Below are 27,149 nucleotides of genomic sequence, written 5' to 3' on the forward strand. Positions count from 1 at the left end.
ATACATGGTTAAACCTCATTTGGGCTTACCAGTGTATCGCCGTGTGTAATGTTACTTCGTCCTAGGGCTGAACGATTAATTGCATTTGCGATAATATCGCGATATGTTAAAACGCGATTTCCTAATCGCAAAGGCTGCGATTTGGTCACATGACTCACGAGAGCAAATCAGTCTGCACTCCGCAGAGAAAGCATCAACTAGCATGCTAACGCTACACTGTACCTTGAGCTGATTTCTGTCATTCAAACAACTCTGAGTTGTAGTTTAAAACTTTTACAGCCATTTTAATAAAATGAAGGGTTTTATTCTGGTTCGAGTCTATACGTGCAGTTAATGGATACAGACACGCAGAACTGAAGGCTCGGTTGGCAACTATTAGCTAGCTCTGATTAGCGGTTAGCTCCGGTTAGCGGTTAGCTCCGTTATAAAGATATGGAGTGGAGGAGCTGCCACTGAGAGGGGTAACAACCAGACTCTGATAAATGACGTTCGGGGAGCTTTCACAGCAGCGTGGCCGCGGGGTTTCAACAGTTTTATTAGTACAGTTAATCCCACGGCAAGAACACCAGCAACTAGCTAACGCAACGATAGCCTCTCTGCACTCGGCAGCACGCAACTTCACGAGGGGGAGGGGCTGGAGGCAGCTCCTCTCTGTGCACTGTAAAAAAAAAAATACACTGTTGTGTGTGTGTGTGTATATACTATATTTTTACTTTTTTAACTGTCTAGTGTGTAATTGTGTGTTGTTCATACTATAAAATGATTTATTGTTTGTCTTTGTTGAATAATACAGAAGACAAAGGGCTTAAAAAATAATCGAATCGCAATCGCAATATTTGGGAAAAAAATCGCAATTAGATTATTTTCAAAAATCGTTCAGCCCTACTTCGTCCACAGCAGTCCCCGCCAATCATACCCAAAACGTCCCAGTTAGAGAGTAAGTGCTGTAATCATATTCTTTGTAAATCTTGACAATCATTCCCAGAAAGAACCATCAGGCCTGCCTTAAATTGCACGATCCAACAATTTTCAAATTGCCATTTTTAGCGTGTAGCTTGCTAGCTTGAAGTTTGTTGTTGTTTCCCGAAACGAAACGAGTTTTTCAAGGAGAGGGACATTGGGCGATCATCTGTTAAATGTCGTTGATCCAGACAAATTTTTGATCAGGATATATCCTTTAAAGCAACTTTGTTTTTCCAATGAGACAACCTGTAGGGGGACCGAAGCGGGAAAAGTTACATAGTGTTGCTTTAACGCCCACTTAAAACAAACCTCAAGAACAGCCTTTTTTCACCTTCGTAACATTGCCAAAATTAGGCACATCCTGTCTCAAAACAATGCTGAAAAACTAGTCCATGCATTTATTACTTCTAGGCTGGACTATTGTAATTCCTTACTATCAGGTTGCTCCCTTAAGACTCTCCAGCTGATCCAGAATGCTGCAGCGCGTGTTCTGACAAGAACTAAGAAAAGAGATCACATTTCTCCAGTATTCTTCTCTGCATCTAAAATCCTTCTCCTGACCTACAAAGCTCTAAATGGTCAAACACCATCATATCTTGAAGAGCTCATAGTACCTTATTGTCCCACTAGACCACTGAGCTCCCAGAATGCAGAGTTACTTGTGGTTCTTAGAGTCTCTAAAAGTAGAATGGGAGGCAGAGCCTTCAGCTATCAGGCCCCTCTCCTGTGGAACCAGCTCCCAGTCTGGGTTCGGGAGGCAGACACCGTCACCACATTTAAGAGTAAACTTAAAACTCTTCTCTTTGATAAAGCTTATAGTTAGGGAGTGAGGAATTGCAGCGTTCGCCTAGACCGGCGGGGGAAGGTGTATACAGCAGACACGGCACCCTTTCTCTTCTCTGCTTCTCTTCATAGTCATAGTCATCATAGATTCATCTACCAACTCTTATAGAACTGGCTCAGGTTTGCCTTGCACCATCTCTTAATTATGCTGTTATAGTTTTAGACTGCTGGGGGACTTCCTTTGACACACTGAGCTCCTCTCTTCTCTCTCTTTCCATCTGTGTGCATCCATACCCCAGAAATGCTTGTTACTAACTTAGCTCTGGGGAGCTTATTCCCTGGAGTCCTTATGTTTTTTCGCCGGGAAGGAAACTTGTTTTGGTGGAACATGTGTATGTTCAAAAGTAGTTTTAGTCGTGCAACAGAACAGATTGGACAGATAGTCTAGCTAGCTGTCTGGATTTACCCTGCAGAGATCTGAGGAGCAGTTAACCATAGTCCTCAGAAATCCACAAGAGTTTAGAATGCCAACACAAACAAAGGGTCATCCGGCAGAATTTCCGGCGTCACCTGAACAATCCCGGAAGTGGAACGCCGTCGATATAGACTAACCATAAGATAATATTGGCTGATATATTGATATTTGTTGGGCTGTAATTAAAACACATTACACTGTAGGTGATCACGGACTGCTGTGACGCAGCAGTTTTGTAGTTTAATGATGCAAAGAGGACAACGAAGAAGGGCTTTAAACCATTGTCTTATCGGTTTTCCTGAAAACGCTGAATTAGACGCTGGAGTTATTTAGACTTGTGTGAAAGCAAAGTGCTATTTTTAGAGGTTATTTTTGTGTTGTTGTTAGCACTGACTACAGAATACACGGTATAGCCAATCTTCAAAGCTTCAACAGCTCTGTCAGATTTAATATGAGAAAGAGAGTCTGTGTCCTGCTGCAGTTTTCTTACATTACGTGTGTGCGTGTGCTGTGCGTATGCTCAACCACTTGTCTGGGTGAATGTTTGTTTGATGGTAATATGGGGGCAGCAGCAGGTCGGCACAGTGAGAAGAAGCAGATTAAATGTGTATTTGGCCCTCAGAGTCTTTCCTGTAACACTTCCTTTGTCACTTCTCCCCCTAGACTTAATTTCTTCCTTTGTCTCTGCTGCCTTTTTTCTCTCCCCGCGTGTGGACTCAATATGTTCTGTCTCCCGTTCTCTTTGTTTGTCTCTTTCCCCTCCATGCTTTTCTCTCATCTCTGTTATCTTTCACTTTTATCTTTTTTATTTATCTCTCCTCTCTAGTCGTAACTTTTCACTCGACCCTTCTCTTCTCTTCCGTCACGGTCTCTCTTCTCCCCACCTCTCCTGTCGCGTCATCTATCTCCTCTCTCTCTCTCTCTCTGTCTCTCTGTCCTCTACCAAACAAACCGTCTCCCTCTCTTCTCTTCTTCCCTCTTCTCTTATCACACTTACACTTTCAGATTATACAACTTGTGTGTGGCTCCCCTTTGGTCTTCCTCATCATATCTAATCTTCCATGACACATGAATGGGGGTGTGGGGGGGGGGGGTGTGGGGGGGGGGGATATGCAGCTTCCTAAACATCTTCACTCCAGGATCCAAACTAAGCATCTCAGGATTTTTCCTGGGATCCATAAACTTCACTGCTACATTTTTAACACAGGGAGCATCTAGAAATAGTCAGACAGGAAGTGGAAGTAGTGGGATATATATATATATAAGATGGGTCCATTTGGACCTCAGAGGACTCGCACTACTCCACTGATCTACAGTTGATGGTCATAACGCACAAAGAAGCATAGTGAGGCAATGTGGCTACAATGGCAGTGAAAAAGAAGTTTTTGATTCATGAAGAAGGAAAACCATTTAACATAATTGTTGGGCCTCAAGGATACACATAATGCATTTTGGCAAGAAAATAAATGTAAAGATAACTTGTTTGTTTACAAAAAAAAAACCCAGTACATTTAACCTTTAGCCTTAATTTAAATGTGTTTCACATAAAAAGGGAGTGTGCCAGATGGGTATTTGGATGTCAAGTTAAAATGGGAGATGGTCGTGTCAATGTGTCCAAATATTGTTACTTCCATGTGAATGTTTGGCTTTGGTTGCTTGGTTTTTGAAGCTTGTGAACAAGGTGGAGCGTTTAGCAGCTAAACGAACAAAGGGAAACCCCTGATTTTTAAATAGCCTCGTTCATGTGGACTAGGCCTAAGATTTGCACATTTAACACGTTTTATGAAATACAATGTGACAGTGAAATAGAAGGCAATCTTCTGTCTGTGTGAAAATGTTTAAAGCTTTAGTGCGTAACTTTTTGATATTAATGAACGTCCGTTACATTCAAATGAGTTGCTACAAAGCTAATTAAGACTACCAGCTCCACACAACTCTCTCTATTTCTCAGTACGACTATGTTCAGAAGATTGTGTCGTCCGACGACTTTCCCCGCGCAAAAACTCGAGTGAAGCTAATTACCTCTTCTGAAGAGTCCATCATGTGTCCTCCATGGTTACAAGCAACTGCGTAGAGGAGGGGTGGGGGTGCATGGGGAAAAAAACATTTTTTGTTGAATAGATAAAAAATCTGGATAAATATTTAGCTCAAGACTGAGCAATTTGTTTGTGATGATAATTTCAGCCACCATTGTGCCGCCCGTCCTACATGACGGCTGCCCCATGACCCTTAAAAGGATTAAGCAGGAACATCTAATGAATGGACGGATGAATGGAAATTCCAGCTCATAAGGTTTTGTTTGCTTGCAGTACCCAATTTGATGAGAATGGGGACTCTGGATTCTGCAAGTATGATGCAAATAGCAGCTGAGGTTTTAGTGGAGGAATGAAAAATTGGTAATAATAATTCCATTCAGGCCTTCTCAGTACAGAGCCCTTCAGTGCTGGATGCCATCTTAAGGAAGCAGGGATCTCTTAATTAGGGGTCCAAAGCCGAGGGAGCTGGGAACCCCAATTGTAATCGCATTTAATATTCTTCTTCTTTTTAGTATTTTTCCGTTGATAAAAGTGTCACTACAGCCTAAACTGTGCATGGTGGGGCACAACTCTAGGTCTAATTTTTAAGAGCTAAGAATAACCTCTTTGTCCAACAAATTACAAAGCAAATCCCAGTGTAATTATTATTATTAAAGGACTGAAATGTATTACCAGGTTTTTAATTTAAAGACACCGTAGCAGTGACTTTATCCAAGCTTTTTATCCTGAGCTTTCAAATTTTTTCATTAACTCAAAAAATCAGATTAAGAGATAAATCTGGTGAAATTCTATATTTTTCTTAAAGTCACATACAAGAAATATAAGTGGATATAAGGTTTTTCATTGAAAAATGAAATGAAAGCTGCATCACATGCGGTAGGCCTCGCCCATTTGCTATGTCGTAAACCTACTTTTTTCGAACTCCTAGGCCGTGCGTCCGATCTGCATGAAACCTGGCACGTAGCATCTCCAGATGGAGCTGATAAAAAGTTAACAAAAGACTTTAGCTCCATTCAAAAATGCGAAAGTTGCGTATGAACAAATATGTTTAGCTAGCTATAAAAACAACTATAGCATATCTCGGCCAAATTAAATGGTGGACGCATTTCGGCCTATAACTCAATTAATGTAAATGGGAAATTTGCAGTTGCAATTTACTACAGGCCTTGGAGATCAAGTGTTTGCGATATTTCCTGAAGTTTACCTTGCCGCCGCAGCGCTTTGGGTGCCGCTTTCGCTAGTCTCGCATAGCCTAACCTTCCTGCACAGCGCTGCGGGGGAGGGTCTGGCTAGTCCACACAGCATTCTGGGATGGGAGAAAAATGTGCTCTGGTTTATTGGCATTTCTTTAAACCAATCACAATCACCTTCAGGCGGTGCTAAGCACTGAGCGGAGCCACGGTGCCGCTGCAAAATAGCCTCTGGAAGGAACTTGTTTTGGTGGAACGTGTACGTTCAAAAGTTGTTTTAGTCATGCAACAAAAAAGATTGGACAGATAGTCTAGTCTGGATTTACCCTGCAGAGATCTGAGGAGCAGTTAACCATAGTCCTCATTAATCCACCGGATTTTAAAATTCCAACACAAAGCAAGAGGAAGGTGACAACATCCGGCTGAAAAAACTTTACGAATTTACGACAGCACTCCAGCAATCCTGGAAGTGCAACGTCATGGATATAGACTACGCTTTCGCGGACACCGGACGCTGGAGAGGCTTGGACCACGTCACAACTGCTTGCAGTTCTAGTTTTATTTTCGGTTTGCATTCATTTAAACATGCTTCCTTTTCAGCCATTATCTTACTTGAATGTATTGTCAGCGTGGATCACAGAGCAGTATAGGAGCTGCAGAGGGCAGCAGCTGCAGCAGGCGAAAGCCTTGCATCCGCCTTGCTTTTATCATGGCTGTCCTGATAATGAAATTCGATTACAACTTCCTCACAGCCTGAGATCCTCTCTCACTTATCTCCTGTATACAGATGCTCCCTGTTCCTGGTGGGAGGGGGGGGAGAGACATCCTTAACAGGGTTCCTCTACACCGGCCAACAGGAGCTCTGATATGTGATCTAAAATGGTAGCAGGCACAGAATTACCCCAAAAATAGTTACTAGTCTCCGTTTTTGGTATCGAAGCATTATTTGTCAGATTGCACCCCCTCCTTCCCTTACCCTCCCGACCCCCCTTTAGGTTTAGTGCAGGGCCACGTGGGACGTGTCCCCGTGTGATTATGAGCTGTGACGAGCAAGAGATTATGAGATACCGATAATGTGGCCTATTTTGGAGAATGTGCCTCGATTTCCAGATCTTCACGGTCCTGATCATGATAGTCTGTAGAGAGGGGAGGAGAATGACTGGAAATCATGCCGATTCCCTTCACTGCACTACACCAGACACCCAACATTTCCTTGAATTGAATAACTGAGTACTATTGTGCGGTCTCTTTTATATCTGCTTCGGATCAATGGATGTGTGCTTCTACATTTAGGAGTCAGTGCCTTTTGCAAATGGACCCTGTTTTAAATACACTATTCTTCTTTGCTGTCTGGTCGTATTAGCACATGAATGAACTGAATTCAGCTTCTTTTTTTTTACCACCCTTAATTCCTTTCTCTTCATCCTTTGTTCCCCCTTTTGTCAATTTAAAGAAAGCAAATGTGTATTTGCTAGCATGACAGTCAAATTTAACACTGCAGATATGGCAATAATGTCTGTATAAAGTGTGGTAAAAAGGTAATGTGAAATACATGTTTCATTGTTGTTCTTTATGTTAAAATACTTAAGTGTGTTACATTAATTTCAGATTATTTCAGAAATTCCATTCCAGAACAGTAATCAGAAACAAATTGTAATGGTGGCTGTGACTTTGAGAGTTGGTGAATTTTCGTTCATCCGTAACATTTACAGGCAAAGCGTGGATGCCTGAAAATGCCGTCTGATTTACAAATTGAATACTTTTACACAGATCTGCTGTTATGTGTTTCTTGCAGGAGTTCTTTGAGAATCCAGCGTTCAGGCCCGATGGTTTGAAGCTGTACCCGACACTGGTGATCCGAGGCACGGGTCTGTACGAGCTGTGGAAGACGGGCCGCTACAAGAGCTACACACCCAGTGCCCTGGTGGACCTGGTGGCCCGGATCCTGGCGCTGGTGCCGCCCTGGACACGGGTCTACCGGGTGCAGAGGTGAGACAATGAACGGGGCTGATGGTGACGGTTGGACACAAGTGACTGTAGATTGAAAGGCTACTATTTTCCAATGTTTTCGTGTCTAAGTGACTGATGGGAACGACAATCTTTGACATCGGTCCAGTATTAGGCGAGATCGCTGCATTCGGCAATCAGCGAAAAAAGCTACAATGCATGGTTAATGGGCAATTAATGGGCGCACCTTCAATTTACGTGCACTAAAGTCGACAGTAACAACATTTAAACTATCAAAAGCTGTCTTGGTTCGTTTTTCCACTTTTCCAGCAATCGCCTCTCTGGTTTGGTTGAAATTAGAAAAACAACTACTTTACAGATTGACATGTGGAACACACGCTAAAAGTATTGTTTATTGAAATTAGTCTGGTGGGTTTTGCGATAGCAATTTCGGAGCTGTTTCTTATTTAAAAAAAGAGGATTTTACTCTTTAAAAAAAAAAAAAAAAAAAAAAAAAAAAAAAGGTCTGTATCTGTAGGGATCCTTTCCATAATGTTGTCAAAAACTTTCAGTGGCAAAACAAGCACTTTTAGTGGACGGAATTGACGATGCACATTTGCCCCATAGGGTTACATTACAGCCGGGTTAGGGGTTACAGCGTTCACTCTCAATACTGGACCTATTTCAAAGATTATTGTTCCCATCACAGTCACTTACACACAAAACTATGGGAAATAGGGTCCAGGTTGAAAAACGGCAAAGTTACCCTTTAAAGCCTCATTAAAGAGGAACTGCCATAGTAGGCCTTATACCCTTTTTCAAACCATAATAAGCGTGTTTTTCACATGCGAGAAAACCCACTAAAATAGGCAATAGACTGTTTTTTTTGCTGCCTCCAGCTTCTTTTGAAACTAAATGTGTCTTCTCTGTGGCAACAGCCACATGCAGAGAATCAAAAACAACACACCTTCGACGTTCTGTGTGTGTGTGTGTGTGTGTGTGTCACGTTAGGTCACGGCAGTTTCCTGTGGCGTCGCTATGACGACCAGCCACGCTTGCCTCACGCATGAAGTGGTACTAAATCTGCAATGGAAAATGGAGGACGGGGCACTAGAAAAACAAAATTAGTGACAGGAGTCCTCTGGGCCCAGTGTTCAAACAAGTTTAATCTAGGTCAGAATGATCCAGATCTGGAAATCCCATGTTTTGCTATCCAGGATCACGTAATCCATGTTACGTTTGTGCCATTCAAAGAAAATTGAATTGGATCACCTTTATCCAGATACAAACTTTTCAAGATTACGAAATCCAGATTACCAGGGTTCTAACATAGAACAAGCGGTTGAATAGCCAGTATGGGGTCACCACCACATAATACTGGCCTGTAGTCTCCTGCACAACATCGCTACCAGGCGCAATGTCCCTCTCTGTGATGATGTTTGTGATGCACGTGAACCTGTTGAAGACACAAACCAACGTCCGGCGTTCTCTCCGAATGAGGGACTGACTGGACGTGCAATACAGTTTGCAATTGTAAGAAACTACTTTTGACTGGTTCATCTCTGATGGGTGTGTCATTGTTAATAATGAATATACATTGATCAATGACAAATAGAGTAAGTATATTATTTTTGTTTGATGTTGACAACTGTTTGGGGGATTATTTTATGGAGACACACTCATATACAGTATTTATTTTACTTAACAGTACTGAAAGGTTTAGGGCCCTATCTATCCAAAAGTTTTTGGACACGCCCTAAACGTAAAGGTATCCCAGTCCTACTGAAAGGTTTTGAACAACACATACTGACGGTTTGATCCAGATCAGGACCAAGATTGGATTACGTGATCTAATACAATTTCAGAATCTTTTTTTCTTCTTCTTTTGAACAACTCATTTGAAAGATTTGATCCAATCAAAAACAACTGGGCCTGGACTGCTTCTAACTTCTCTCAGACTTGGAATTTTAGCGGTAAAATGCTTTGTGAATTAAATGAAATAGGAGAGGGGGAGGGGTGGTGCGCTGTCACGGAAGGCTTGTATCACGTGGACGCGCCGACAGTGTTTTTCTCATTACTTACAATTCCTCATGGGGGCAACAGAAACTATGCACTATAGCTTTAAGTTAGGTCTGACACACCCGATGTTTTCCTCCTAACTCCGCCGTTTAGAAACTACTTTTAGACCTAACATATTTAGCAATATTATAGCAAATACAGCCTCCAAGGTATAGATTTATTTGCAGATAGTTGCATCTGTTATACCCCATTTTAAAACCATTCTTGTGTCATTTCATGTCTGTGCTTTTGTACCCCCTATCAGGGACATCCCCATGCCACTGGTGAGCTCCGGAGTGGAGCACGGCAACCTGAGAGAGTTGGCCCTGGCCAGGATGAAAGACATGGGCACTGAGGTGAGACTCAAAGGGCCTCTCGTATTAACCTGAAAGACACCCTGTCAGCTTATTTTGAGTGAGGAAGTCAATAGACCTATCCAGCTGGGGTGGGATCCAAACAGGTACCGTAGAACTTTGGTTGGCGGCTGCTGCCAACAGACAAATGCTGACTGACTGTCAGAATAATTAGCTATGTAAGATGACAGATAAAAAAAACCTGTCGACCGAGTATAGTTTAAAACTGTCGGAGCGTAAAATTGGAGCACTCTCCCTTCCACGCCCCCCGACATTTATTGAATTTATGTTGGAAAGTAAATATAAAGTAGATGACAACTTCAGTAGAAGTTGATCCAGCCTGAAATCACCAGGGAAAGGGGGCTCCTTACCAGCACAGCGCATGAAGCAGAAGACCCCTTACCAACTCCCATCAAAAAAAGACTCGGGATAAAAAGACTTTTCAAAACTGTTCATCAGAAAACACCTATGGGGTAAAGAGCCTCCTGTCAGCTTTGGTTAGTTTCTGTTGTTTATTGACTGAAATAAGACCACACTAAAATCAGTGGCGACTTTTAGCTCTTTTCCCACCATCCCCTCTAGTAAAACTTTTTGCTTGGCTCTACTTTGTCCTCTTTACCTCATTTGTTTTTGGTATCTCATTATTCAAGACAACACTTGCAAAATCTCTTTTTACAAGCTGAGCCTTTTGTTTTTGTACAGACAGATTGGTGGCAGCCACTGGCTCAGAGATGTGGCACATTTGATGTCACATATTGCACATCCATTTTCACCAGACTGTTGCCGATTTTAAATTATTCAACCTAGTTTCCCACTGAGTTTGTTAAAACTTTCCCAACCGGCTTGCATCGTCATGCAACTTATGCAGAGTAGGAACCTGTCTGTGTAAAAAAAATTAAAAAACATCTAAAACTGAAGAGTTTATTTCACCACATTTTTCTTTTCTTTTTAAGAAAATGAAGTCCAGCTCAGTTGGTAGAGCGGGCCCATATGTAGAGGTTTACTCCTCGACGCAGTGGCCGTGGGTTCAACTCCGACCTGCGGCCCTTTGCTCCATGTCATTCCCCCTCTCTCTCTCCCCTTTCATGTCTTCAGCTGTCCTGTCAAAAATAAAGGCAGAAAATGCCCAAAAAATTATCTTAAAAAAGAAAATGAAGTCCATCCATGGAACTAAAAGCCTTAAAGGAATAATCTTCAGTTCTGGTTGATTTTGAGGCACCCATAGTTTACGTGGTAACGGCAGGTGCGGTTTATCACTACAGGTTCCGAAAATTCTAAGGCAAATACTCCTTGAGCAGCTACATTTTCTGAAATACAACAGAGGAACAACTGGTGTATCTGTTTACAGTGCAGCATTGTTTTAATTATGTTAGATGAAGAGCAGCAGGTAACAGGCTGCACCGCTCCAACAGCTCAATGTGGCTCACATATTTCTAATATCTAATGTAAAAAAAAAAAGGCCAGAATGGCCGTTGTCTTGTTTTGTAGATGCATATTAATGAACGATCAGTGTCAGCGCTAACCTCAGTGACAAACGGATTGCGTTTTCTGTAACTGCATCACAATAAAAGCCATCGTGTGTTTGTTTTTTTTCCCAGTTGAGTGCTTTTAATGTGAAGCAATGGCAGTAGGAAATGTTGGGCTAGCATAGACAGTACCTTAAGGCTACATCTTTACTACTACGTTTTGGTTTAAAAACTACTATCTTTTGCTTGCTTTTATACCTCGCGTTCACACTTCTTCTGCGTTTCCGAGCCCCTAAAATAGAGACATTTGGACACACTGCTGCCCCCGTTGTGGTTTGAAAACTCCGGGGTTGCTTTGACGTCTGGACGGGCACAATCGGAGACCTTTGAAAACAACGATCAGTCAAGTCAGTCTTAACGGTTAGGTAGGCCAGGCAAATAAATCCCTGTTCTTACTCTTGGCCATTGTTGTTTTTTCTATCAATTATTTTCTGTATTTTCTACTTGTACATCCATGATTTTCAACCGCAGAGTAACGTCAGACAATCTGCTTCCTGTTTACACCGGGCATGCCCAGTGTATGTGAATGGTCATGTAATATATATACACTACGTTGTCAGAAGTGTTAAAACGGACAGAGATTAGTTCTGCTACTGGAGCTAAAATTCTTGTGTGGACCGAGATTGTTTTTGTCTCAAAACGCCGCTTAAAAATGAAAACCTAGTAGTGTGGATGTAGCCTAAAGCTTGGAACGTGAAATTAGACGGTGAGGCTGATATCAGTGCGATTATATAATTACAAACAGTAATGCTGGATTCAAAGGCATCATTTCCTGTGAATCCCTTGGGCACGTGAAGGCAATTTGGAAGGCAGGAATGGCGGACCCCGCCTCTCCCGATGTAAATTACAACGTTGAGAGGTGTTTTAACAGTCCAAAGAGTTTGAGTTTCTAAACTGGGTTGACCCATTTGAATGTTTTTCTGTGTGTGCAGTGTCGAGACGTGAGAACGAGAGAAGTGGGCATTCAGGAGATCCACCACAAAGTCCGACCGTATCAGGTAATGGACAGCATCCTGCAGATGAAGTGCAATCACTTTTATAACCTAAACGATACTTTTTCCGATACCAATTTTATAAAACAAAAAGAAATTACAACATTACAGCACAAATTTATTTTTTAGCTCCTACTACGTCTCTGTGCGTAACGTAGTGTTTTTACAGCCTGCCAATCAGCAGCATTATTAGATCTTGGTAGAAGCATGCTGCATGCTTATTGGCTGACCGATTTTGATGAGATTTACTCCTTAGGTGTTGAAATTGGGTATTGAATGACGAGGCATTTTTCGATACTCGATACTTTAGAGGCAATTCGGTCGGTGCCTACAAATTATCGAATACAGCACCCAGCCTTAGATATAAAAAGGATGAAACGTGGTGTTCTATTGTTCCAGACACTGATTTTTTTTGTGCAAGCACTCCATTCCCTAACAAAGCCAAGTGTGTGTTCAGGTGGAGCTGGTGCGGAGGGACTATGTGGCTAACGGCGGCTGGGAGACTTTCCTCTCTTACGAGGATCCCGAGCAGGACATCCTGATTGGCCTGCTGCGTCTGCGTCGCTGCTCCCCGCAGTCCTTCCGCCCGGAGCTGAAAGGAGGCGTGTCCATCGTCCGCGAGCTGCACGTCTACGGCAGCGTCGTCCCCGTCAGCAGCCGGGACCCAAGCAAGTTCCAGCATCAGGTGGCTACGCTCTGACACGCACAGACTCCACATACAAAGTAGATAACCCACACAAACACTTGGATTTCTTTTTCCAGCTGTGAGTCTTGATTGTTTTTTCTCTGACACCGTAAAGACATCACTCCTGGCCTGTATTTTCTTTGGCCAGCATGAGACCAGAAAAGTTCAAGACTGAGATTAACCTCAACAATCTGTTCCTTTCCCCCTCCTTCATTCTTAGGGTTTTGGCATGATGCTGATGGAGGAGGCAGAGAGAATTGCCAGAGATGAACACGGCTCTAGCAAATTGGCTGTTATCTCAGGTAAGGAACAAAACAGCATAGCACAGAAGAGCATCATTTATCCTATCCTTACCTTATGAAACCCTAAACGACCGGTATCTACCAGACCAAATTGCAATATGGATTTCGGTGCCTCATTTTGGTGCCACTTAAAGACCTGCGCTGCTCTCTGGTGACGTTAGAGGCAACAGAAGCATCGTTGCACGTGACACTAGTTGACACAGCAGGTGGAAATGTCAGCCTACAGTTAAAGCCAATTTATGCTTCTGCGTTAAATCAACGCTGAGGGTACGTGGAAATACGTAGCCTGACGTACACCTCTCAAAAAATGTAACTAGATGTCGCGGCAACGCAGATCGCAACAACTGTGATTGGTCTGCTTGGCCGTGGCTTGGTAGCGTTGCATTTCCCCTAGTCTCGCATTGCCAGACCTTCCTCCACAGCGCTGCAGAGGAGGGTCTGGCTAGTCCACACAGCATTCCGGGATGGGAGGAAAACGTGCTCTGGTTTATTGGCATTTCTTTAAACCAATCACAATCTTCATGGGCGCCGCTAAGCGCCGGACAGAGCCACGTCGCCGCTGCAAAATAGCCTCGGGAAGGAACTTGTTTCAGTGGAACGTGTACGTTCAAAGGTTGTTTTAGTCGTGCAACAGAAAACTCAGATTGGACAGATAGTCTAGCTAGCTGTCTGGATTTACCCTGCAGAGATCTGAGGAGCAGTTAACCATAGTCCTCAGAAATCCACCGGAGTTTAAAATGCCAATATAAAGGAAGCACAAGGCAACGGATATTCAGCCTAAATGAATAAAATCCAGCGGAATTTCCGTTAGCAAAGGAGCAATCCCGGAATTGGAACATCGTGGCTATAGACTAAGCCTCCACAGAAGCATGATTCCCGCTTTAGTTAGAAGCTGGTTTTAACACGGTTACAATGCTGACAGCTTATCGGTGTAAAGTGTGACCCTATTCCAGTCAAAATGATTCCAACACAGGGACGTCCAACAGTCTGCAGCTAAAGACACAGTGTAGACTAGCTGCACCATGGCCACGGCCGCTGTCGGAGTTGTCAGAGAAACAACACCGACGGGACTTAATGGTGCGTTCAATTGCAACTAGTAAAGCTCATGGTGCATTCAAAGTTACTGTAAAATACCCTTCTGCCATCTTGTGGTTGTTCTTTTTTTTTTTTTTTCATTTAACAACTTGTTAAAAATTGACTGGTGAAATAAGTTATCATTACATTTTAAATAAATCATTTGAATTATGACCATATGGCCTTAGCAATAAACAAGCCGTTCTTTAACGTCACTGGCTGTCCTTTTTTGCTTTTTGGCGGGGTTTTTTTAAGCAGTTAGTACAACCATCATAGAAGCAAATAATGAAAAACTATAAACTTATTTGTTGTTTTAGTAAAGCTGTTTTCATGAATGCATCAATGTAATGCTGCCGCATATTACATTTAAAATGGTTACATCATAATATCGTATTTGATGTGATACGGCAGCATTTGCCCGGTAATAAAAACCAGTTTTGCTAAGATAAGTTTGAAAGGAAGCTCTGCTGCAGAGGATTAATGAGCCCTGGTAATGGGACGTCTCCCACATAAACCAGCAGAGTACCCACTTATAACAGACCCGTCTGATGTGTGTTAAGGTGTGTGTGTGTAGTCCTGTTGAAGCAGCCTGGTGTCATTCGCACACGTCATGACTTAATGAAGGTAAACACAGTGGGCGGCCGTGTGCAATGGCGCTGCGCTCCGGCGTAGCTCGTCTCCAATCAGAGGCTGTGGATTTGTCAACATGTGTCCTGCTGCCTTCGGGTGGCTGCAGGGGTTTAATGAACTGAAGGAGAAGCTTTTCATACGGTATGAATCAGCCGTGGATAACGGATATTGTAAGGATCACGCATTCGTTTTTAGATCAATGCCGATCTTAAAGAGACAGACGCTAAAACGGAGCGTTTCAGACTTTTTTTTTAACATTTAAGCACGTTAGAGGATGGATACGGGTTTGGGTCGGGCTCGGTCACATCAGCGCGATAAGGCATTGAACATTTTAAATTTAAAAAAGCTTATTATGTAGGAGCGCGCCTGTGTTAACGTGCGCTTGTTGCCCCGTGTGCGCTGATGCGCTCATCTGTTGACATTTCCGAATGCCTTCCTACAGTTGCTTAATAAAAGCGGGCTTTCCACACAAACAAACGTACATGTGTCATTAGTATGAGGGAAAAAAAATTGATTTTAACTGTGTCGGGCTCGGACATAAATATCTTAACTCCTGTTGGGCTCGGATCCGCACTCTAATACAGCTATATCTGTGATGAGCTCAAATTGGCTTGATAACAATAAGACAGCTGAGGTTTTCCACAAGGATCATTAACCTATAATGTCATCATTTCTGTGGTTCCTCTGATCTGAGCACCATCTTGTTTCCCTCTGGTGTGTTTTGCAGGTGTGGGAACAAGGAACTACTACAGGAAGATGGGCTATGAGTTGGAGGGACCGTATATGGTGAAGGACCTCTATGGACCTGGAATGGACTGAACCTGGACAATGTTTTTTTTGATCTGGACAGTGGCTACAGACGCACATACACACACACACATTATTGTATTTATCAAGACGACATTGTCGGGAAATGATTGCCGCAGTATGTTTAGTGAAACTTGTTCTGTTTTCTTAGCATCAGAGGAGATATTGGTTGGGTTTTTCTGCCAGTCCCTGCTTTTTTTTTTATTTTTTTTATCTGGTACACACCAGGAAATGCTGTTGCATCTCCTCCGCTTTTTTTATTTTAAAGATAAGGAGACGGTGTAAGGAATACAGTAACGTTATTCGGGATGAAGCCGGAACATCTTGTGGACGAGGCTTTGAGTTCATTTCGAGATGCAAACATTTCTTTATTGCTACACGTCAAAGAAAAGTCCAGTTTGAATCTGCTCCATTTCCTAAACTGGAACTAAAAGAAACACACTGTGGGCACCACCAGCGCCTTGTCAATGAACTCCGTCTCAGCAGTTCGGATTCGGTTTGACAAGAAATGAGAACAATCCTGCCGAGACATTTTGAATTTTACTCAAATGTTACATGTGTCTGGTAAAGAAAAATCAAAATGCCTGGCCATCCCTTTTTGTGTGTGTTCGTCTAGGATAAGAAACCTGTTTAGCGTCACGGTTTGAGTTAATCATGTTTGTGTTGCAGTTAAATAGAAAACCCATTATGAGTCAAGCGTTCATTAATGGCTGGCAGTGGATGAATAAACTGTGGAAAGTGTCCTCGCTGGGCAGCCGTTGTGTAATTGCGCAATTTCGATTTATAGGGCAGGAAATTGAATATTAGCGAATATTGCTTTTTGAAAACCCCACAGTTAATCCTATTACTTGTGTTTCCCTCATGCATTCTTGGGCTTCATGTATTCTGGTAAATTCCAGATGTTGAACACATCACTTGACCATTTTTTTTTTTTTTTTTCCTCAAGGAATAAAGTATATTTCAGTTACTGTTAGTGTTCTGTTTCATGAGAAAAATTCTAGCTGTAGAAAGACATTTCGACAATTACACCTAAATGAGAGAATAGCCAAAAAGAAAGGTCACATCGTCAGAGTAGCTCCTATAATGTATTCCCCAATGTCAAGGGTGCCTGCCCTTGCAGGAGACCCCCAACGATTGCCCTATGAGAGTGTTTTACTGGCTCGTTTGACACAGCCTTTCCAATTACATCTCCATCAGTTGCCCGTCTATTGAACGTTGACTGAATGCTCCCTTACTGGAAAGGCATTGTCATTTGAAAAGCAGCTAGCAATAAAGCGCAATGAAAGGCTCCTGTGGCAACCTATGTCTCATATAGATCTCAACCGCACGGGGTGACTGAAGCCGAACGGCCAATGCGTAATTTCCTGGATGCTGCTACTGTGTCGTGACTGTACAGTGCTTGTGTGTTGGTGCTGCTGCAGTCCTGACGCATTGAGGAATGCCACATTCGGCCTTTCTCTCTACGCTTTGCTCACTCTCGCTATCAGCTGTGAAATGTGAAAGGACTCCCCCCCACCCCCACCCCCCTCGCTGAGTCTGTGCCGAGCTGATTTGTCCTGTAGAGGAGGAAGAATTTGGTCTAATCTTCACTGCAACATGAGCAAGCAAGTTCAGTTAAACTCTACTGAAGTGAAGGTTACAGGACTTGTCCACAAAAATTACCGGAGTAAAAGAAGAGAAAAGGAATCTAGATGTGTATATATTCTACTCCTACCGAACTATATGCAATATCTCAGGGGTCTTCCAACGTTTTTAAGCCAAGGACCCCTTAACTGAAAGAGAGATGGAGCAGGGACCACCTACTACATATGTAGTATAAAAGAAGTTGCATGTTAAACGGGGCCTACAATAAAGTGTAGGGCGGCCTAAAGCTTTTATACATACCTTTTTAAGTGCATAGAATACTAAGCTATTAAAATAATGGCATGGCATGATTTTATAAATCGTGTTTTGATGTTAAACATGCATGTGGCTCATTGAATCTTTAGGGATAACAGTATCTGTCAGAATCATTTATTTTATATATACATTTAAGTGCTACTCCTTCTGGTGCCTAGAAGTATACATTCATACGCACACGCCATACCCTTCCACAAACCATACCCTCACATACACATAATGGGGTGCGTAGTAGTATACATTCATACACTTCCTCACGCCGTACTCTCACACCAAAAAATCACAGTACTGGAAAAGTGAAAACAGGCAAGATAGTCATTTAGCATGATGAAGTCCTATTTCTGTAATTGAATGTTTAGAGTTGTGATGGCTGTGGAGAAAAAGCTGACTCTGAACCTGGATGCGCGGGTTCTGACAGACCTATAACGCCTTCCTGAGGGGAGTAACTGAAAGTGTTCGTGGCCTGGCTGAGAGGAGTCCTTGATTATGTTTTTTTGCTCTGCTGAGGTAGCGGGATGAGGCGATGCTGTCAAGTGTGGGCAGCGAGCAGCCAATGAGCTTTTCTGCAGACCGGATGACCCTTTGCAGTGATTTTTTTTCTGTGCCACAGTGCAGCTTGCATACCACACTGTGATGCAGTATGTCAATATGCTCTCTATGACAGAGCGATAAAAGGCCACCAGCAGCGTCTCCCATAGGTTGTTTCTCTTTAGAAGTCTCAGGAAGTAGAGACGCTGCTGTGTCCTTTTGATGATGGTGGTGGTGGTGTTAGCTGTCCAGGAGAAGTCGTTAGCGATGTGGACTCCCAGGAATTTGAAGGTGTGGACCCTCTCGACGCTAGCACCTTCTATGAGGAGTGGCGCTGGGTCCATCTGCCGCTTCCTCCTGTAGTCCAGAATCAGCTCTTTGGTCTTTGATGTATTGAGCTCCAGGTTGTTGTTGTTATGGCACCATGCGGTCAGCCTCTCGATCTCAGCCCTGTAGTGTGTCTCATCTCCCTCTACTATGTGACCGACGACTGTGGTGTCATCTGCGAATTTAATGATGGTGTTGGTTGGATGAGCTGGGGAGCAGTCGCTGGTGTACAAAGAGTATAGCAGAGGGCTGAGAACTAGAGCTTAGATCGGGCCCGGCCCGGCCCGACACATTAACTGTAATTATGAGCCCAAGCCCGATTTAAACCTTTAAACTTTTTTAATACGTGGGCCGTTATAACTGATGTTCTCAACTACAATTCCGAGTTGTTTGAACTACAGAAATCTGTTTAGAATTATCTTAATAAATACCGGTAATGCAACAAGGACGAAGCATGTAAACTGCGTTGTTTGTTTATTCAGAATGGAATGGATCGCAAATGGATCCGAATGAAGAAACGTAAAAAAAAACCCTCGACCCCAGCTCCCTCAGCCGAATAGTGTGGGTAACAGATCAAGGCAGCAACATAATCGAAGCCCTGGAACCATGTAGGAAACTTTCTTGTCTCGATCACCTAATTAATACTGTCCTTCGCCACGGTCTGCATGCTGACGCACTGGCCGACAACTAGGGTTGGGCATAGTTTGGATTTTAACGATTCTGATTCCAATTGCGATTCTTCCTTTCGATTCCGGTTCTTATCGATTCCGATTCTTTGAGGGGTTGAAACAGGTCACATGCCTATTTCACAAATAAGAGTAAAGTTTTATTTTGATTCAATGGTGGGCTGCCGTTTTACTGTTTTTTTCAACGTAAAATAAAGCCAGACTAGAGCGCTGCTTACTGTGCTCCAAGGCTGCAACACAACAAACGCCTGGCTGCTACGGAAACCAAAACTTGCGCATGTTAAATTTGGAACCCATGATCAGATTTGGAACCAAATCCTCCAAACGATTCCACTGGAATCGTAATTTTTGAAACAATTCCAAGTAGGAATCGGTTCTCGATGCCCAACCCTACCGACAACAGTGCTGCAGACGGGGGAGACACGTTGTAGCACAGTTTACCTCACACTCAAGTCAGTGCAGGACATACACCCAAAGCTACGGGAGAAGCTGGAGAGGCATAGCTTGCTCCCCACCGAATAAGGCTAATAAAGTAATGATTACAAAAACAGAAATGCTTGATCAAGGGCCAGGCCCGGCCCGAGGATAGCGGTGGAAAATATCGGGTCCGGTTCGGGCTCGTGCAGAGAATCTAAACTCTACACTATCCCCACATGTAGCTCAGCGAGAAAACAGGGATTTTTGGACTGAAGACTAGAACTTGGAAAATAATTGATTTGACTAGCTCAGACTGCTGAAGCCTCACACTAGTTTAGGAATGCACTGCTGCACCAAACGGGGACTGTTGATTTAGTTACCAATCTCTTACAAATAGTCACGCCAAGAGGGCATAACTTCACAGCCAATTTTGACAGGAGGAATGATTATAGGAACTCTTGAAATACACAGTCGGGACTGCAAATATTGTATTATATTGTTGTATTATAAAAATGAACCACCCTACATAATCTAACAAATCAGACTGGGGCTGGGCGATAGAGAAAATCAGTTCACCAAATGCGTCGATGTCGATATTGCGACGATGTTGTAGGGTTGACTAGTGGTGCTTTAACACAATATTTTCACAATTACAATACGATAAATAATCATCAATAATGTGGATATAATGAATACGTGGTTAAAGGCAATTAATAGAACAGCAAGAACAGTCTAGTGAAGTCAGAAAATGACATCATTTTACTGTAATGCAGTCTTTAAAACCGGGAAAAGACCCAAATATGCCAATCATGAATATGTATTAAGACATTTTCCCACCATACTTGTAACATATTCAACCCTAAACCTTACAGACTTTCAAACAATTCCTGTAAAGACTCTTGAGAATGAGGTCAAAGGTTGTCGGAGCTAACGGCTGGCCGGCAGAGCAGCGTGAGCAGTCAACCTTTACCAGAAAAGATCACACACGTGTCAAAGACAACCTCATCGAGCTGGGAGCACAGAGGTTAGGGTAGGTTAGCCTCTCCATCTTAAATCTCTTCTCGTCCCATCTAGACGTCCACATCACAGACACTGCTGAGCTCAGGGTCTTATCACAGGGGCCCAGTTGTTCAAAAACATTTAATCTGGATCAGAATGATAGACATGGATATCCCATGTCTATTTTTTTATTTTGTGCCCTTTTTTAAAAAAAAGCACTACTGGATTGGATCACGCTGATCCAGATACAAACTTTTCAAGATCTGGATAATAGACTGGTCCAAATGGGACTAATATCAGAACGTAGGCTTCTATAGTTATAGAGACAGAGACAGAGCACATCAACAAAACAACTCAACGCTCTCCACTGCCTTCCCATTCCACCTGCTGATTTATCACGTCTCTTTCCACTTTTGTCTTCATAAAAGCTCAGTTGGTCGGGTCGAAGCCTATAAAAACTTAAAGGAGAACAACGGCTGATTTTTACCTGAATCGTGATCGCTAGACGGCTACGAGTACTGTCGACAGGAAAAAAAAACGACCAAAATCGTCGCTAGCAAACTGGAGTTGCTGCAGCTATGGCCAGAGCTCCCAGTTAGCTAAAATACCAGTTGTGGGGGCATATTTTAGAGTGCGTTACTGAAGGCTAGCTGTAGTCTCGCGCTGAAGTCCCGTGGGAATTCAGTTGTTGCAGGAAATGGTAAACAGCAGTGTGCAGCTAGCCTTCAGTAACACTATTACTGTGCAAGCCACAGGCATCATTTGGACCGTTTCCATCTAGTAACATAGTCACAGTCACTGATATGGTCATAACCACTACATTACCTATTTTTGAGGGGGAAATACACTACAATGTTTCGTCGCGAAGGCATGATCTGTCCTCTGGAGGACATAGCCAGACCACCGGCGCTCCGTGGATTGTTGTCGGCAGCCGGAGGCGACGAAGGTGGGGAAAGCTGAAGGGAGGATGCCGTTCAGGCTTGCTAGCCCGGCTAAGGACACTACCACACATACCTCCACTGCCAGCCAAGCCTCCTACTCACCAACGCTAGATCCATCGCACACAAAATGGATGAGCGGAACTGCTGCGTGATGATTATCACCGAAAACTGGCTGAACCCCCTCATCCCGGACGGATCTGTGCAGCTAGCAGGCCGAGCTAGCTAGCAGGCCGAGCTAGCTACCGGCAGTAAGTGACTTGAATTTAAACGGTTTCTTCACAATGTCTGAGTTGAAAACGCATCGTGTTGTCACGTAATGGCCCTGTTCATGTTGCACAGAAATTTTAATTGCATTTTGTGTCTGTTAAGAGGCACAAAGGCACTCTTTAAAATGTGCCCCCACAACTGGCATTTTAGCTAACTGGGAGCTCTGGCCATAGCTGCAGCAACTCCAGTTTGCTAGCGCCGATTTTAGTCATTTTTTTTCCTATCGACAGTACTCGTAGCCATCTAGCGATCACGATTCAGGTAAAAATCGGCCAGAGTTCTCCTTTAAGTTCTGGGCTCTTTACATTGTTGGTAGTGAATATCACCACACAGCAGCTTTTAGGCATTTTTCTGTTGTTTGCTACCAGACGGGATTGACGAGGAGGAAACCTTCACGCAATACAAGTCAATGGAGAGCGGAGAGTTCTTTTCTCCTCCGGTGGGGGCGGGACTTAAATGCGCTCTGTCTCTATATAAAGAACAGGTAGAATAGCCACCGTCATTTTAAAGGGGACCTATTATGCTCATTTTTAGCTTCATACTTGTATTTTGGATTTCTACTTGAACATGTTTACATGCTTTAGCGTTCGAAAAAAAACAACTTTATTTTATTTTTATGCAATTGGTAGGGTGGCTCAGTAGCTCAGTTTAAGTTTGTAAGTTTATTTGATTAGGACAATGCACATTAATTAGGGCTGGGCGATATGGAGAAAATCAAATATCACAATATTGTTGACCAAATACCTCGATATCGATACCGCAGCAATATTGTAGGGTGCTTTCACTAAATATTTACACAATGAGATTTTTGATAAATAATCATCAGTAATGTGGATATAATGACTAGGTGGGTAAAGGCAAATAATAGAACAGTTAACAACAGTCTGGTAAGTTCAGAAAATTACCACTTTACTGTAATGCAGCCTTTAAAACCAGGAAAAGACAACAGTATATAACAATATTACAATATCCAAAATCTAAGACGATATCTAGTCTCATATCACGATATCGATATATTGCCCAGCTCTAACATTAATCAACATTTCTGTAAATGTGCCAGCTCAGTCCGTAGGGAGTTGGACTGGGAACTGGAGGTTCGACGGTTCAAGTCCCCGTACGGGCCTCAGTACGGAGTGTGGACTGGTAGCTGGAGAGATGCCAGTTCGCCTGCTGGGCACTGCCAAGATGCTCTTGAGGAAGACACCCCCCCCCCCAACACACACACACACACACACACACACGCTCAGGGTGCTGTTCGAGCACTGGCAGCCCACTCTCTCTGACATCTCTCCATTTGTGCACGAATAAGTCCTGAACATGTGTGTCTGGATTTTAGGCCTGTGTGTAGTGATTTCGAACATAACAGAGTGTAAATTGTAATTCACTCATCACACTCAATAAAAAGTAGTGAGTCAATCAGCAATCAATGAGTCGAAAGTGATAAATAAAAAGGTAAAATTGAATAAGTTCTGTTTGATAATGACAGCTATTTGGGGCAACGTTTGTTGGGGACTACGTAAATGTCTACTTTATGTGCTTTATCACTTGAATGGTTAAACACATTAATAGCAAAATATAGATAAATGTATATATACTACACAATAACAAATGTATTAGTTGATCAATTTAAAAATGTTCTTACATTTTGCTTCTGAAATTCACCCTGAATCCGCCCTTCTGCTGCAATCGGGATAATCCAAAAAAAAATTGTATCCCAATCCTACTAAAGGATTTGAACAAATACTGAAGGTTTGATTCTGATCAAAACCAAAACTGGATGACGTTATCTAATACGATTTCAGAATCATTTTTTTCTTTAGAGCAACCCATTTTTTTTAAGATTTAATACGATCTAAAAATCTGATTACTTGTCAACAACTGGGCCAAGGATAGATGAGAAAATAGGTGTGAAAAAAGGGTCTCTGGACACTGTTATAACACATTTTTTGAGGCATGTGAGCAAAACATTTTTTAAATAAGTAGTCTATATCTAAGATATGGTCGGTCGATGACTAAGACTGATGGCCAGTAATAAATGCTGTGGACTCGGCATGGATATGATCAGCAACAACCCTAATGCCTGGCTTTAATTTCCTGTTCGCGAGGAGACGGTACATTAGTGGTCTTCAGTCAACGTGAGCCTCATGCTGCTAGCCCGCTTAGTTTTCGCTGCAGAGATCACAAAACTATTTGCCTCAACTTTCAAAATCCTCTATACTTTAAGTAACATTCTAAAATGTCACTGACTCAAAGCTAACCAGTGAAGTAATGAGGAAAATATTTCAAAATAAGAAACGCTTACAGAGAAACTAAAAATGTTCAAGTCGTATTTTTTTAATTTGCATGTAAAGCTTGAAGTTTGTAGTTTTAAAACTTTTTATGAGAACATGGTAACTGCGTATAAATTGACGAAGTACCATTATATGGGCACGTTTGGGTATGTATACAGTTGTGTTCAAAATATTAGCAGTCCAACATCACTAACCTCATAAATCAATTTTTTTGGTAGAAGTGATATTTCTACATGGCAAATAATTTCCTAGTAAGTGTTGTAGAGTCATAGAAAACCAACAGACCCAACAGTCATGACATGCATGCTGCTCATTCTGTGTAATTTAATCTGTAATTGAAAGGGGCATGGTCAAAATAGTAGCAGTGTTGTGTTCAATTAGTGAGGTGATTGATTCTGTGAAGAAACAGGTGTCAGTTATGGCCCATATTTAAGGAAGGAAGGAAGCAAATGGTGTGCATGCTGGTTATAGTCCATTTCACACTGAAATACTCAGCAAAACAGCAGACTTTGATTCAAAAGTTGATTGGAGAGGGGAAAACATATAAGAGCAGAAAATGATAGGCTGCTCAGCCAAAATGATTTCAAATGCCTTGAAATGGCATCCAAAGCATGGACGACGTGGGAATAAACGGTCAACTACCATTGGAATGGATCGAAGAATAGCCAAAATGGCAAAGGCTCAACCAATGATCAGCTCCAGGAAAATCAAAGAAGACTTAAAGTTACCTGTGAGTACTGTTACGATCAGAAGAAGGCTATGTGAAGCAAAAGCTATCAGCTAGAAGCCCCCGCAAAGTCCCATTGCTGAAAAAAAGACATGTACTGAATAGGTTGAAATTTGCCAAAGGACACATTGACTGGCCAAAGGAGAAATGGGGCAACATTCTGTGGACTGATGAGAGCAAAATTGTTCTTTTTGGGTCTAGGGGCCGCAGACAGTTTGTCCAATGACCCCCATACACTGAATTCAAGCCACAGTACACTGTGAAGACAGTAAAGCATGGTGGTGCAAAAATCATGTTATGGGGATGTTTCTCATACTGTGGTGTTGGGCCTATTTATCATATACCAGGGATCATGGATCAGTTTCAATACATCAAAATACTTGAAGAGGTCATGTTGCCTTGAAATGGGTCTTTCAACAAGACAATGACCCAAAACACACCAGTAATGGCATTTTTCCATTACATGGTACCTGCTCGACTCACCTCGACTCGACTCGACACACTGTGCGTCCGTTTTCCATTGCAGAATTTAGTACCGCCTCAGCGTGGCTGGTCGTATGCCGGCTCGACGCACACACCAGCGCACAAGTATAAACATCAGGCCACTTGAGTTTGTTTTACAGTTCTGTGGAGGCTCCACGCAGAGCTTTCGCCGTAGCCTGTGTAGCCTATGTAAAAGTGGCCTGATGTTTATACTTGTGCGCTGGTGTGTGCGTCGAGCCGGCCATGTGTGTGTGTAGTTAGGCTACGCCGAAAGCTCTGCCGGAGCCTCCGCAGAACTGTAAAACAAGCGGCGCCGCAGTAAACGGCCGTGACCTAACGCGACACACACACAGAACGTCGAAGGTGTGTGTTGCCAGAAGACACATTTTGTTTCAAATTAAGCTGGAGGCAGCAAAAAAACACAGCTGGCTAAACTGTTTAAAAATAGTGGGTTTGTTCAGGACACCCCCGTCTGTCACTTTCACGTCACCTTTTCGGCTCGCCTCAGCTCGCTTGGAACCTCGACTGAGGAGGTACTAAAAAAGGTACGTTAGCAGGTACCAGGTACTTTTTTCGTAATGGAAAACCAAAAAAGGCGAGTTGAGGCGAGTCGAGCTGGTACCATGTAATGGAAAAGCGCCATAAGCAAGCAAAGTCTTGGTTCCAGATGAACAAGATTGATGTTATGGAGTGACCAGCCCAATCCCCAGACCTCAATCCCAAAGAACTTGTGGGGTGACATCAAAAATGCTGTTTCTGAGGCAAAACCTCAGCAGTTCTCAGAAATATCAGTTATGAAACTAAATATTAGTGCAGTGATTCAAAGTAAAGCAAACCCTTGAGACATGTTTCAGTTCATACAGTAAATGTTTGAGTTTGTAAAGAAAAATGCAAATACTGCTATTTTTTTGAACACCCTAATATTCCTTTTTCTTCACTTTCTGTAAAGGTATAACACAAACTTGATCAATTTTGGTCATGTTTTGATTTGGAATTGAATGTGCAGTGTTCCCAATGCAATGATATTATGGAATTAAAAGCTATTCTAAGGATTTTGAGCATTTTAAATCACACTGCTATTATTTTGAACACAACTGTATATGTGCATATATACTAAGCAAAAAAGAGAAACGTCCTGTCACTTTCAAATGCTTTCATATTTTAGGCAAACTTAACATATGCAAATATTTGCATTAACATTAACAGATTTAACAACTAAGACATAAACTGAACAATTTTCACAGACATGTGACTAACAGGAATGGAATAATGTGTCCCTGAACAAAGGGGGGGGGGTCAAAATCAAAAGTAGCCCTCAGTATCTGGTGTGGCCACCAGCTGCATTAAGTACTGCAGTGCATCTCCTCCTCATGTACTGCACCAGACTGGCCAGTTCTTGCGGTTGTTGTCGCCATCCTGTACCTGTCAGTGTGATATTCGGATGTACCGATCCTATGCAGGTGTTGTTACACGTGGTCTGCCACTGCGAGGACGATCAGCTGTGCTTCCTGTCTCCCTGTAGCGCCGTCTTAGGCGTCTCACAGTAGGGACATTGCGATGTATTGCCCTGGCAACATCTGCTGTCCTTATGCCTCCTTGCACCATTCACGCAGATTAGCAGGGACCCTGGGCGGCTTTCTTTTGGTGTTTTTCAGAGTCAGTAGAAAGGTCTCTTTACGTTCCTAATTTTCTTTTAACTGTGACCTTAATTGCCTACCGCCTGCAAGCTGTTATTGTCTTTTCGACCGTTCAACAGGTGCATG

At 42.7% G+C, this 27,149-nt stretch overlaps 1 protein-coding gene across 2 annotated transcripts in view; it reads left to right on the forward strand.

The window, feature by feature from the left end:
* The window catches only part of elp3 (elongator acetyltransferase complex subunit 3), a 42,969-nt gene extending 26,181 nt beyond the window's left edge, over nucleotides 1-16,788 (forward strand). Inside the window, exons 10-16 of one of the 2 annotated variants that reach the window (XR_004898388.1) lie at nucleotides 7,243-7,436; nucleotides 9,718-9,808; nucleotides 12,264-12,329; nucleotides 12,781-13,008; nucleotides 13,229-13,310; nucleotides 15,742-15,995; nucleotides 16,029-16,788. Coding sequence is in view for 1 of the 2 variants with exons in the window: in XM_031295485.2 (XP_031151345.1) it covers nucleotides 7,243-7,436; nucleotides 9,718-9,808; nucleotides 12,264-12,329; nucleotides 12,781-13,008; nucleotides 13,229-13,310; nucleotides 15,742-15,833 (753 nt within the window). In the remaining variant the exon portion in view is untranslated. Of the gene's footprint in view, nucleotides 1-7,242; nucleotides 7,437-9,717; nucleotides 9,809-12,263; nucleotides 12,330-12,780; nucleotides 13,009-13,228; nucleotides 13,311-15,741 lie in introns of both variants that reach the window. The other variant, XM_031295485.2, reaches the window with a different exon arrangement.
* Nucleotides 16,789-27,149: the final 10,361 nt, after the last annotated feature.

The sequence above is a fragment of the Sander lucioperca genome, chromosome 9, assembly GCF_008315115.2.
Source record: "Sander lucioperca isolate FBNREF2018 chromosome 9, SLUC_FBN_1.2, whole genome shotgun sequence".
NCBI lineage: Eukaryota > Metazoa > Chordata > Actinopteri > Perciformes > Percidae > Sander > Sander lucioperca.